Source organism: Alligator sinensis, unplaced genomic scaffold (assembly GCF_000455745.1).
Source record: "Alligator sinensis unplaced genomic scaffold, ASM45574v1 scaffold360_3, whole genome shotgun sequence".
In the NCBI taxonomy this organism is placed as follows: domain Eukaryota; kingdom Metazoa; phylum Chordata; order Crocodylia; family Alligatoridae; genus Alligator; species Alligator sinensis.
Genome location: NW_005841977.1, coordinates 2,490,945 through 2,504,412, shown reverse-complemented (window position 1 = coordinate 2,504,412; position 13,468 = coordinate 2,490,945). Strand labels below are relative to the sequence as shown.

The 13,468-nt window shown below is 39.4% G+C and overlaps 1 protein-coding gene across 1 annotated transcript; it reads left to right on the top strand.

Moving 5' to 3' along the window:
* The first annotated feature begins 967 nt into the window (after positions 1–967).
* Positions 968–9,335, top strand: IL12B (interleukin 12B). Its single transcript, XM_025200885.1, has 7 exons — positions 968–1,049; positions 2,290–2,574; positions 3,689–3,806; positions 4,826–5,019; positions 5,747–5,898; positions 7,721–7,842; positions 9,326–9,335. Exons 1-7 carry the CDS (start codon positions 968–970, stop codon positions 9,333–9,335), a joined length of 963 nt encoding a protein of 320 aa, XP_025056670.1.
* The last annotated feature ends 4,133 nt before the right edge of the window (positions 9,336–13,468 follow it).

Below are 13,468 nucleotides of genomic sequence, written 5' to 3'. Positions count from 1 at the left end.
CATGGCATACACATGCTGGTCCATGGCCTACACAAATCACAGGGAAGGCTCAGATACTGCGTGTTTGGGGTAGATCAGAATAGAATTTCTTTCTGATGAGAATTCTGACAAAAATGAAAAAATAATAGCTTTCAACAGAAAGTTGTTTTCCATAAACACTTCAAACCTGAAAACGTCTCCCCTGAAAACTAGGACAAGCTATTCAGTTTTAAAGCTTTTCATATTTTTGATGAAACCTCAATATTTTCCATGTGAAGCAGACTCTTGAAAATAAACATTACTGAGTCAAAATTCTGGGTTTGCATAGCAAAGTAGTTTTCATGAAAGAATATTGACCATCCCTAAATGTGATGAGCAACGATATAAGGACCTAGACATGGAGAGAAATAGATATATTTATAGCTATGTTATATTAAGAATATATACTTACAGACATAATACGGATTGTATTTTATCTGTTCATGGATACATGGGCACGCAGAAAAGTACCCACCAAAAAATAACTGTTCTAAAGCACATTGGAGACTGAGATCTCAGAAGCAGCCATAGAGGGCTTTCCCAGAGCACCCTCACTGGCTTATTTCTGTGCTTGGAATGAGCAAGATGAGCTGGGCAGGATGTTGTTAGTTAGCATCCCCACTGGGACGTACTGCCACTGAAGTGTAAGCAAACCTACAGTAAGAAACGCTGAATAAGATCCTGATGCAGCAAAGTACTTAGGCAAGCTTTGCTTTGAGAATATGACTGGTTGCCTTTGCTCACCATTCACATGTGAAGAAGCCCACTAAACTTAGCCAAATATCTCTTATGACTAAGGACTTAGAATAGATCAATTGGTTGCAAGCATGCATTGCATCTTCCTAGTATACTGCACAATGCTGTGTATATTGAGAGCATTCAATCAAGAATATTAATGGATATAATTTTTCCAAAACAGGCTTAGTGTAACCTTTTGTTTCTCCCACAGATGTCTCGTCTAGTATTTGCCTTGCTTTCCTTATTTGCCTTTACAATCCCTCTGGAAGCAAAATGGAAACTGAGGGAAAATGGTAAGCATTTTCATTTACTGAACACTGCAGCTGGTTGAATAGTTAAAAACAAACATGCTCATGAAGGAAAATTCAGAGTTTGGCTAGCTACAATTGGTAGACTCATGTGCTTATTTTTTTGTGAGAAATTGGATGACAGTTGAGTATTCATGAAAAAAATTAGGAGATCAAAAATGTTGTGACTTTTAGCAACATGATTATTCATCTAATAATTTGCATTAGAAACTGCCTTATTCCCTATTCACTCTTCTCCTGTTTGAAAAGTTTCAGTCTTGCAATCAGGAAGCAGAAATGATATCTTATGACTTAGGTAACTACCCACAAGTAAGCCAGGAACAGCAAATAGTCAAAAAGAACACTTATTTTTAAAAGAAAGAAAAACAGACAGACAGGCAGATCAAAGTTTGAAACATATTCATCCAAACTATTTGGCAAATAACTGAACAAAATACACTAGGAATACATTAGGACTCTTCCTACTAGTGGACTCTTTCAAGATTATTTCATAAAAAGGAGTTTCTCCCAATATGCAACAGCCAGAGGGCCTCCGAGTGTTACACAAGGCATGTCTATCTTTTGGAAGCCATGTACTGTTGCTGTGACTCTGGGATTCTCTTCCTCCCAGACCCTGTTGACTGGGACCATGCTGCCAGGGCTTCCAGAAGTCTTCTCCTGAAAATTAATGCAATGTCATGTTTGAGTTATGGGAAAGGGCAATACATACCACTGCAGCCTTGCTCCTTGATTACTTTCTTTCTTTTTGTCCCCTAACCCTTCTCAAACATAGATTTTGACATAGCACAGGGATCTCCATTAAGTCCAGGATGGAGCACAGTGCTGTAGAGATGTTTCACTCCCCGTTTTATGAGTAAAGACAGATCCACACGCAGGCAGGGATGAATAGGTCCTATGGTCCTTGGTGTCCATCTGTGTAAAACATTGATGCTTTCCCACTTCACAGAACTATGCCTCTTTACAAAACTGTCTTAGATCCCTGAATCAATATTGTTTCTTAAGTGAAAATATCATTCTCCTTGATCCCAGTGATTTGGATGCATTTTATACTTATGGTTAAACCTTACTTAAGATTTCCCAGTAACAATGGGAATTTGTCATGTTATTGAAACCAGCGTGAATTTTATTATCCATTTCAAGGAAAGCAGGGCTGGGCCTGTACTTTAATTTCACCAGTTCTTTGAGCTTGAGTAAGATCTAACATGTATTTCCTGGCAATGTTCAGTTTATGTCATAGAGTCCGAATGGAGTGATGAGGCACCAGCCAAACATGTGGAGCTTACATGCAATGTATCTGATAACCAAGCCACCTCTGTCTACTGGATGAAGGACATGGAAATAAGAGGACATGGCAAGACATTGATCACTGAAGTCCAGGAGCTCCCAGATGCTGGCAACTATACCTGTCAGAGTACTGATACACATGAGGTCCTCAGCTACAGTTTTCTTCTAATTACTAAAAAAGATTCAAATGGTGAAATGATCAAGTCAATTCTGAAAAGTTTTAAAGGTAAGGGGATATAGCAGTGGGATGTTATTTCTGTGTTCGTTGTGTGCTGTTGCAGAGTCCTACATTGCAAAGTAAGAGAACTCACTGGAAGGTAGTGCTGTGCATGATCTGCACAAAAAGATTAATTATGACAGTCCTTATCACTGCACATCTGCCATCACAGGCTCCTTGTACATGGGTTGCTGCTGCCATAGCACACATTTTTGCTGCCACAGTGCAAGCTCCCCATGTGCCACCATCTGGGAAGCCCTTCTAAATTATCATCCAGTGTTAGTGCCCTGTGCACTCACACCATGTTATACCACTGAGGGGGGTAATTCTGCTCTGTCAGTGCTCAGCTATGTCACTGAGGCTCAACTATATCACTGAAGATTTGCCTCTAATTCCTCTTCATGAAGCAGAGCTATTGTGATTTGACTTGAATCTGTGATTGAGATAGGATTAAAACGGTCATTTAGGCTCATGCTTAACTCACTGGACAATGCTATATTTCACAGAGCAGAGTATAATTTCTTTTTCTTGACTAAACATTGCCTGAAATATAGAACCCCTTTGTTCTCAGATAGAGTTCTGTCCTGAGAATGACAAGTCTATCTTTGAAATGCATCACAAGTAGCAATGTAAACTAGTAGTGGAACAGGGGTGGGCGACCATGGCACCAACCTGGGGCACCCACTTAAAGGGGGCACACAAATGGCAGCCACTGGCTGAACCACCAGGGAAGCTGCAGCTAGCCCAGCCCCTGCTGCTGCTTCCACCTGGCCTTGCAGACATTGGTAGCTATGCCTCCAATTTAAAACATTTGATAGATAATCAAAGACATGAGAGAATCCCACTTCTTGGAAAGTGGTAATTTTTTGAATGGGAAATATGATGGAAAGCAAGACCCTATAAACAAGCAAACAAGTTCTGGGAAAAACCCGACAACAGTGTATCCTCAAGGTTTACTTCCAGACACTCAATACTTTCCTATCAGCTGAAGAGTTATATGCTACACACTGTTGTTCCTAAGAAAGGAGGCAATATCTTTCAGTAGACTTGCATTACTGTTGTTTCATAATATTCAGACTTCTTTTAAGAAAAAAACTATATCATCTTCTCTTTTTCAATCTAGAGCCAAACAGGACCTATCTAAAATGTGAGGCAAAGAATTACTCAGGGATTTTCATATGCTGGTGGATGACAGAAAAGGAGAGTCCAGATGTGAGCTTCACAATCAAGAATCTAAAAGGGTACAAGCTTGTACTTTCCTTAACCACCTCATTTGGGTAATAAGGTCAAAACACCTCTCTGTATCAGCTTGTGGAGAAGATACTGAAAAGATAACCTGCCCACAAAGCACATGAGCGGCAGTAGGAATAAATACCACTTCCATCGTCTCACCTGTAACCTCCCTGACAGTGAGATGCTGTCTCTTGTAGACCTATTAGATTACTTCATGAAAGTCTTATTAGAAGTTAATATGACTTGGAAGTATAAGAACAAGAGCTGCTGCCATGCAGCTGGAGAGTGACTCTGGCAGTAGCAGGATGGTTCTTGCACACAACAAGGAGAGGAAGGTCAGGCCAGACATAAAAGAGGCCATCTCACTGGGTCCCTTTTCTGCAGATCTTCTGGCTCTGTGACCCTGGAAGGCTGTGCCCACTCCAGATGCCACATGTGCATATTTCTCCCGGTGGAGGGAATGCTCTGTAGGGACTGATGAGGGAAATACTGTGAGGGGAACCTCCTGGGGATTTCCTACCTCCCACCACTTCCTTGTGGGTTTCTCTAAGACATGGAGTACTGTGGCCCTAGTTATATATGTTTCTTAAACAAAAAATAACTATAGGCCCTATTTTTTCTGGATGTAAAGATCAATTAAAACAAGTATTTTTATTACCTTATTTTTTATAGAAACAATTAACACTTCACTCATTTCTTCCAGCTAGATTTGGGAAAGGGGCTGAAGAGTGGTATTAGCTATTAGGACCGCCAAATGTATCCCTAAGCAGTGTCAATAAGGAAGACCAGGTCACATGCTATTCTCAAACTACGCCCAGAATCCCTAGTGACACGATTGTCTCATTTCAGATAGATGTGGAGGCGCACAGATGTAGAGGCATAGAGATATGCCAACTAAGTATTATCTCATCCACTGAGATGGGGGTCATTGCAGCATTCTGATACATCGCTACACCTGTAACTCAGTTGCATAACTACACCCATAACTCAGTTGCATTTCCATTATTTTCCTCTGTTCCTAATTCAGATCTGAAGGAGATGTAACCTGTGGCAACCCTGAGATTCATCAGAATGGATTAGTGACAGTATATTCATCCCAGTGCCAGAAAGAAAACCACTGCCCCTTTGCTGAGGAACACCAGCCCATTGAAATGTTCCTGGAGGTTATTGATGATATAGAATATGAAAACTGTTCTACCAGCTTCTTCATTAGAGATATCAGTGAGTGAATTGCAAGGCAGTTTTTTAATTTTTAATTCACTGTATATATGCTTATTGAATTCAATAATTGTTACAGATGATGGATCAATGGCTCTGAAGCCTGAAGCTTTCAATTTATTCACAGTACAGTCTTGGTATCAACAGCAGGCCATGAAGGTTCTCCAAATCATCCCCATAGTGCCAGAGTGTGCCATATGCCTGGAGGAATCTTCCTGTGAAGCTCAAAGGGATTCATTACTAGTACACTGTAGCTGTATTCTAGGTTTTTTGCAGTCCCCCATTTACAGGAATAGAGGAAAGTAAAACCAGGAAGAAGGGGAGGAAGTGGAGAAGCAAGTTTCCCACTCCCAGGTTTCTCAGAATTCCCTCTCGTCCTTTACATACTGTGGGAGGGACTCCACTGAAAAGGACATGAATGGGCAGGCATACAGCAGAGACAGAAAGACATTGGCTGAAAAGTTCAGCTCTCCAAGTAATATTACGTGGCAGTAATATTCCTGCCTCAGCCCTCACAGTCCTCAACACTTGAAGGACTCTTACCAAAGTAATGTAGTGAGAGCGATCCCACTTCCATGGGAGAGTAAAATACCTCATTACCTTAAACCTCAAGCATATGCTTAACCTAATCTAATATGCTCCCAAAGCTGTTTAATGGCATCTTCTGCAATAGCAATACTAAAACTGTACGTTCACACAATGCTAATGGTGTCTTTATTTTCTCTTTCAGTAAGACCTGATCCTCCTCAGTGTCAGTATCTAGCCAAAGACAACAAAGTGACTTGGAAATACCCCAAAACATGGAGTACACCAGAGTCTTACTTCCCTTTGACGTTTAGAGTCAAAACTGAATCTGCAAAAAAACACACAAATAAAGTGGAGGTGAGACCAGGAGCTCTTGTTTCTCTTAATTATAGTCTATTTTTTATTATCTGTACTTCTGTAGCACCTATAAGCCCACTCACAGACCAGGCCCCTACATTGTGTTAGGTTCTGTACAGGAAAAGAATAAAAAATTGCTCCCTGCACCAAAATGTTGTCAGATGCTGCCTTTTCAGAACTGACTCAGTTCCCAGTTCATCTAGACAGGGGCATCCAAGCAAAATGGATGAAGTACTGGAGACAGATCAGCCTCAGTATTTCATTGGTGGGATCTGTAATTCTTAGAGGTATCTCTGATATAAACCCACTGTCCTATTCAGGTCAATTTCCTAATAATTTAAGGAGTTTTGCCTGAATAGGATAGGAGAATTTGAAGTTCAGAAGGCATCTTGAGAACTGCTGCTGTGATTTAATGTAGAATACTTTAATGAAGACAGTGATTTAATGAAGAATACTATTAGTATTTAGTGATGTAATCCCTTTCTACCCCCCGCCCCCCAAAAAAGAAGACCATAAGAATTAATTATAGATCTCAGGTATGTTTTTATAGCTTAGAAGACGTTAAATTCTATACTATCACATGATCTCTGCTATATCTTCCTATTTTACCCTATCAACCCCATTCAGTTTCCATTGTTTGACTCAGTTGTGAGGTTGTAAACTCTTTCTGAGGCATGGTGTCTCATTTACTGTATGTCTTTGTAGTGTCCAACCTAGTTGAGGCCTCTAGATGTTGTTACTCTGATCTTCATTTGACCAGTTTCACTGAGAACAGAAATTACCTCACCCAATGGATCATATGAAAGATAAAATGTTTGTTATATTGTTCTTATTTTTTCAAACTTCAGGGTAAACTTTAGGGATATCTCTGAGAGACGAAGTTATACTGTGAGTGCTCTACTTTAAGGTTGTGCCAGGCTGATCTTATTTTCTCTCCATCACAGGAGAAGAGCGGATCTTGGTAATGAGTGATGTGTAAAAGGCAATCAGGCATAGGCTGGGGCTGGGGAAATCCACAACATTTCAACAGCAAGGGAACAAGAAGCCTAAATAACTTTTCTTTGAATTGCTTGAGTTAGTTGCACAAGGATAGCTCAATTTTCTATACAGGTGCTTCGGCAAATCAAAAACAATGATTCATGTCCCCCAGCCATAGAGGCTGGAGGCTACTTTACCTTTTGTCAGCTACTTCCCAATATCCAGCAGCACATTATTAATTAACATTAATTTAAAATCACAGAATAGATTTGTTTCCGTTTCTGCATCTGTGTGAGTTTAAGAACAACGTTCCCACAGTGACGCAGGAAGTCAGTAGAAGAACTAGAAAAATAATATTTGGATCGACTTGCTCTCCATCCTGGGCATTAACTAAGGAAGTTCATACCAGCAGATGGCGATATCTCATTAGTGCTGGCTCTTTGAAAGGAGTAAAGTTCTTACTGAAGATCCACATGTCCATGCCACCCTTCGCAATGCCTCTTGTAGTCACCACACCCACCACAGGAAACTCAGATTATAAAGCAGAGCATTTTTAAGACCATTTTTTAATTTTACCTCTAATATTTCACACACTGAAAGATGCAGTTTTTGCTTTGATCACACTGATATAAGCACATTTTCACTTTTAATCTTTTCAGGAAAAAAGATTACTAGAGGCTTTGAGCACCCCTAAATTACAAGGAGTTTGTTGAACTGGTAGCTCTTCAGTGTCATTGTAAAAACAGACATGGTTATATGCGCTTTGTGCTCATTAGAACTACATAAAATGTTATATTTGAACATGTTCTGCCTGTCAGTCTAATAGGATGTGTTTTTTTCACAGTTTTATGATACTGATGAATATTTTATGAATCTCCCGGAGACTAGCACCCCGGACAAGATCTTCGTTCAGGCCAGGGATCGGTATTACAACTCATCTTGGAGTGATTGGTCTTTACCATGCAGGTATAGCTTAAGGCAGCATTTATTACACTGGCATAGGAGACTGTGGGTGCATCTACATGTGCAATTAATTTGAAGCAATAAACTCTGGAGCAGTGCACCCGGGACAGCAGCAATTTGAGCTGGGCGGAGCTGTTGACTCCAGGGCTGCTCCTGCCTTGCTCTGCCCCAGGTTCTGGGTGGCAGCATTGGGGATGGCTGGGGCACAAGGATGCTGAGCTGTGTGGGTAGGCAGCAGGCAGGAGTCTGCCCCCCCTGCTGGCTGGGCTGACCAGGCACAATTTATGCCCATGGTCAGCACCTACTGTCCCCGATGGTACTATCTTATTACAGTGTTAATTAGTTTACTGCAGCCTAATACTGTCATACATGTAGATGATGACCCTTTACTCTGCAGTTAATTAATCTACTTCACAGTAAAGTGCATGTGTAGACACAGCCTGTTTGATTAAGTGGGAAGAGACAGCTATATACAATTATATTCTCTAGCATAATCTAGACTTCTCATAGAAAAAATAATTAAGATCCATTTAGAATAGGCCGGAAATACTATTCTTGAGTTTACAGTTAATGAGCACACACCAACTACTGAAGCTTTCTTAGCCTGATGAAGGGTTTTTGAACCCGAAAGCTTGCTTAATAACTATTCTCCAACCATTTGGGTTGGTCTAATAAAAGATATCAAATTCACCCAAGGAACCTTGTCTGCAGTTAATGAATCAGCTTTCTACCTAGCTACTTACTTATACTGAAGTACTTGAATAGTTGGCTATTGCGAATATAACCCACATTAGCAGTGTTTATCTTTGTCTTTTTCTAGTGAGTAGTCTATATAAGAGGCTTATGAGTCACTTTGGGTTCTGAGTTCAAACTCTGATGATGTCTAAACAGGATCAGATTATATTAGCAGAATAAATTAGTATGAGAAAATGGAGACTATATTAAAAATGGAAATAATCTTTTTCCAATCAACACTACTGTATTTTGAAAACAGGATCAAGATATAGTAGTGGTGGTTCTGACATGAATAAAGGCTGCTGAATAATTTTAAAAAGAGCATAAATTTTTAAACGTTTGAACCTGCTTGAGCTGAACAAGACCCAAATCCCTTTGAACACAGAATTATTTTTGTAAAGCTTGCAAGTACCTCTACAGTTCTGATCATATGAGTAACTCTATTGTAATTACACACAGAAAGTTCTACTGGTTATGTTGGTTAAAATTTCCAAGATATTTGGGCACCTATGGATGCAGATAGCCCCTTTTTAAATTTTCAAGAGCCATAGCAGACACCTATCACCCAATCAAATAAGCTAAACCCTATAGGAATTTGTATCAATAGATGCTTATCTTGGACAGTTGGGATGTATGTAATTCACACCTGAACCAGATTGGCATTAACTGAAGGCAAAGTGGACTGAAAGCTAAGGACTGCCTGAGAAATGCAGAGAATATTTGTTTCAGTTTTCTTTGTCTTATTTTCTAGTTATCAATAAGAGATTTCAGAGAAGTGGCAGAAAAACAAAAGAGGAGGAAAAGAATAAAGAATACAACAGCTTAAACGCAACTGAGCAAACAACCTGCCTCAGAAATTCCTAAGAAGCCCTGATACGTATTTTTGTAATTAATTAATATGACAATGATTATGACAGTTTGCTCATATTCTATATTTGAGTGGTGCTGCTGGAATATACTATGTCTACTTAACATTTTTAATAGGTTTGATACATTGAAACACCACCAATTATTTTGTTGGATTCTGTATGTTATAATATTCCATCTATCTATTTATTTATTTATTTATTTATTTATTATGTGTTTGGTACACGTTACAATGTCACATGCCAGTATTTTTTTACTGAAATGCTTTGTGTGTTAATTTAGAGAGAAGGTAACTTATTATGAGAAGACATAATTTATCTATTTATTATTTATAATGCCTATTTATGTATTTAAAATTTTAAAAATGCGTCAGCATGGAAATCTTTGGCTGCGTGAAGCAGCTGTGTGTTGTATTTCAAGGCCATACCCATCATCCAAACTGATGGCAATTAAAGAGGGAAATAGAAGCTTGAGGAGCTAATTTTTACCTGCTGCATTTTGTCAGCTGCATTATGTATTTGCTTACATCATGTTGATGCCTATGTGGAGAAAACAATAAATAGCGGTTGCATTCTGCAGCTGCTACCATTGAAATACCAACCAAATTCCAATGGGAGCTGGATCAGCTCCCATTGGAAGCAGTGACAGTTTGGGCACTGGCTCAGGTCCTAAATGATCTGTGGTTTTTTACAGAGATATAGCTAAACAGATTTCAAAGGCAGACATTAAATGTCTGATCTATATTTAGAGATTTTTAGAAGATTAATTTTTGCAATTTATTTATATATTTCCCCCAGGGTGTGTTTGACTCTTTTACAGAACCCCAGGGAACATCTGGTCCAACACCAAATTGCTTACAGAGTAAGACTCTAATTTAGAAAAAAACCCAGAAGTATGTGTTCAAGGTCACCCTTGTAGGCTCAAAGTTATGTAGGTATCTAACTTCCTATTGACTTCTAAATACCTTTGGGATTCTGGGCCTTAAGGCTTGTTCCAAAGTCTGTTGGAGTCAAAAAATGGTTCTCATTGTTCACATACTGAATTTGTTTACTACATTAGAAATGGGAAGTGATTTAAGCTATTTAAACCTTAAAACAGGATGTATCTGGTATTTCAGAAACTTACTGCTAATATGTACAACTGAATAGTTATTGAGGTTGAGATTATGTATCTATTTTGCTTTTGTTTTCAATATAAGATCTGCTTTTAAATTGTTCTACAAATGAACTAATAAACTGTATTCGGAAAGAAAAAGGAAAAGTGTTTGTTTATGGTCTTTTAGCCTGGATAACTCATACCACATATGTACTAGCATAACACAATATCTTTCATTATTATTGCTTTCAAGGCAGCTTTAGTTTTTCTACTGGGTCAAAGGCCTATTTGTACTTAAAAACCATGTGAAGCTACACTGCCCAGTAACTTCTGATAGTCAGCATCCTTCATCTAAGACTTGTGCCAAACCCTAAGAAATTATTAGTGAATTTTTCTTGTTCTCATTCTGCACTGAAATGCACTGACCTCTGTGGTCAGAAGATTTGTAACTGAAACTGGGCTAATACAGATCTTGAGGTATTTGAGGTTTCTTGTCTTTCAAATTAGTACAACTGCTTCACTGCTGATTGGACCATCCTGTTCTTCAGATATCTAGAGGTAAACTCTGGCTCCACTGAAGCCAATTGCAAAATTCCCACTGAATTTTATTGGGCCAGATTTCATCCCTGGAGATCATGAACTGGAATTTGCAGGTTCCAGACAGATGCAATACCATTAAACTACTGATAGGACTTCACACACGCACTGTTATGATCCAATACTGGGAATTAAACAGTGGGTTAAGCACTATGAGATACTTGCAAGCAGCATGAGACACTGAATAGCTGGTTGTGGGGAATATCATTATTTTAGACCCTTCAGAAAAGGTTCTTTCATTGACTGTTCATATAACAAGGCACTTCAGCACAACTTGACCATGCCACCACCTCCATATGTTAATAAGAACCCTAAAAATGCTGTTCATATGATGAACCTGATTCTCAGAATTTCTCAGTACCTGGAGGTCCTTGTGTATTGTTCACGCCCAGCACCTCTGAAGATCGGTTCTATAATTTGTATTAGTGTCTTCAATGTCTCATGGATGCTCTTTTCAGTCTGAGAAGAGAGCTGCGAGCAAAAATGCTAAAGAATAGAATTTAACACCTGTAACATGTACCTTTCATTATTCTTACCCTTGTTGATCAGCTCAACAGCCATAATAATGCTAATTTAGACACTCACCTAAATGGGCAGGTAGTCTATATTTCCATTTATCCTCATCATGGAACATGCACTATGCTGTAGTTACCACACCTTCCAAACCCTGCACTAAAAACAAGATTATTAATTTCCTTCTGGGCTTTCTATGGTACGCAGCACCACCCTATCTGAAAGCTTCCCAAACAGCTAGTATGTTTAATAAGACACTAATTGGGAACATTATTAGTCTGTTATCTCCTATGTGCATCAGACACTAACTCTGAAGAAGATTTTATCAGTATCTTTCACTCCAGTGTGCTAAAAGGCAATGGAATATATAGATGGGGAATGCTGGGTTCAGTTCCAGGTTGCGTATGGAAATTTGTGTTAGTGGTTACAGACTACGCATAAAGATGGAGAAAATAATGTATTTACTAGTATCGTCAAAGAAATAGTCAAAATTGTACAGAAGCTTGAATATTATGAGTAATGCAAGAGGCAAGGATTTCTTAGGGTGATATATTTTATTGGACCATCTATGTAACTGGGATAAATTAGACAATCTTTCAAATGCAAGACATTCTTCATCAGGTCCTGTTTTTGAAGAGTCTTGCATTTGAAAGTTTGTCTAACTTTATCCCAACTACATAGTTGGTCCAATTAAAGATATCACTCTAAGAAATCCTTGCCTCTTGCATAATTTCTGGACCATCACGGCTACATCATCATTCTTACACTATTATAACTAAGTAAATTTAAAGGAGAACCTTGGTAGCAGCACAACATAAAGTATTTTCAGCATAGCATTTCATTTTAAGAAAATCAAAAAATACAAAAAATTACAAGGTCAACACTTGTCTTTGCAGCTTATCTTGCTGCAACTGTGGAGCCAACTAAATCTGTAGAACAACGAAACTTGATGGAGTTGCAGGCACTGTGGGGAATAGGGTTAGGATTTAGAATGACCTTGATAAGATATAGTACAAAATCAATTGAATGATATTAAACAAGGACAAGCTCCAAGTTCTGTAGTCAGGATAAAACAGTAGCATCCACAAATACAGACTGGGGAATGACTGGCTAGGCTGCAGTCCAGCAGAAAATGGCTTACAATGGACTATAAGCTGAATATGAACTAACAGTGTGCTCTTGTTGCAAAGCAGGCCAGTAGCATACTGGGCTACATTAACAGGAGCATCACTTGGAAATCAAGAGAAGTGATTCTTCGGCTCCCTTCCACACTGGTAAAGCTTCATTTGGATACTATGTTCAGTTTTAGGCTTTAAGGAGTGTACAGGATTCGGATCGACTGGATAATTAGCATTTCTGTAGAAAAGGACCTGGGTGTTACAGTGGAAAATAAACCAAATATGAGCCATGGGAGTCCGGGGTGGGGAGGGGGTCCCTGTGCGCTCAACGGCAGACCCAGAAGTGGATCAGATGTACTTCCAGTCTACTTCCGGGTCCACTGCCAAGTGCACGGGGGATCCCCCCACTCCACATCCCCCTGGCTCAGCGATCAGCCACAGGGGGAACCCCTGGGTATCCCCCCAGACCCAGGAGGTACCAGTCGCTGAGCCATAGGATGCTCCATCCACCCCGCTATCAGCATTCACGAGCCGCGCCTGGTACCTTGAAGTACATAGAAAAAACATATAAAGCTGTATCTATGCCCGAATCGTCAAATCTCTCCAAATTGATTCGGAGGCTACCGATTCAATTCAAAGAGATTAACTGGTCTCCTGATCTGATTCAGATTTGGAGATTCAGCTGCCAAATAGGGCCGAATCGC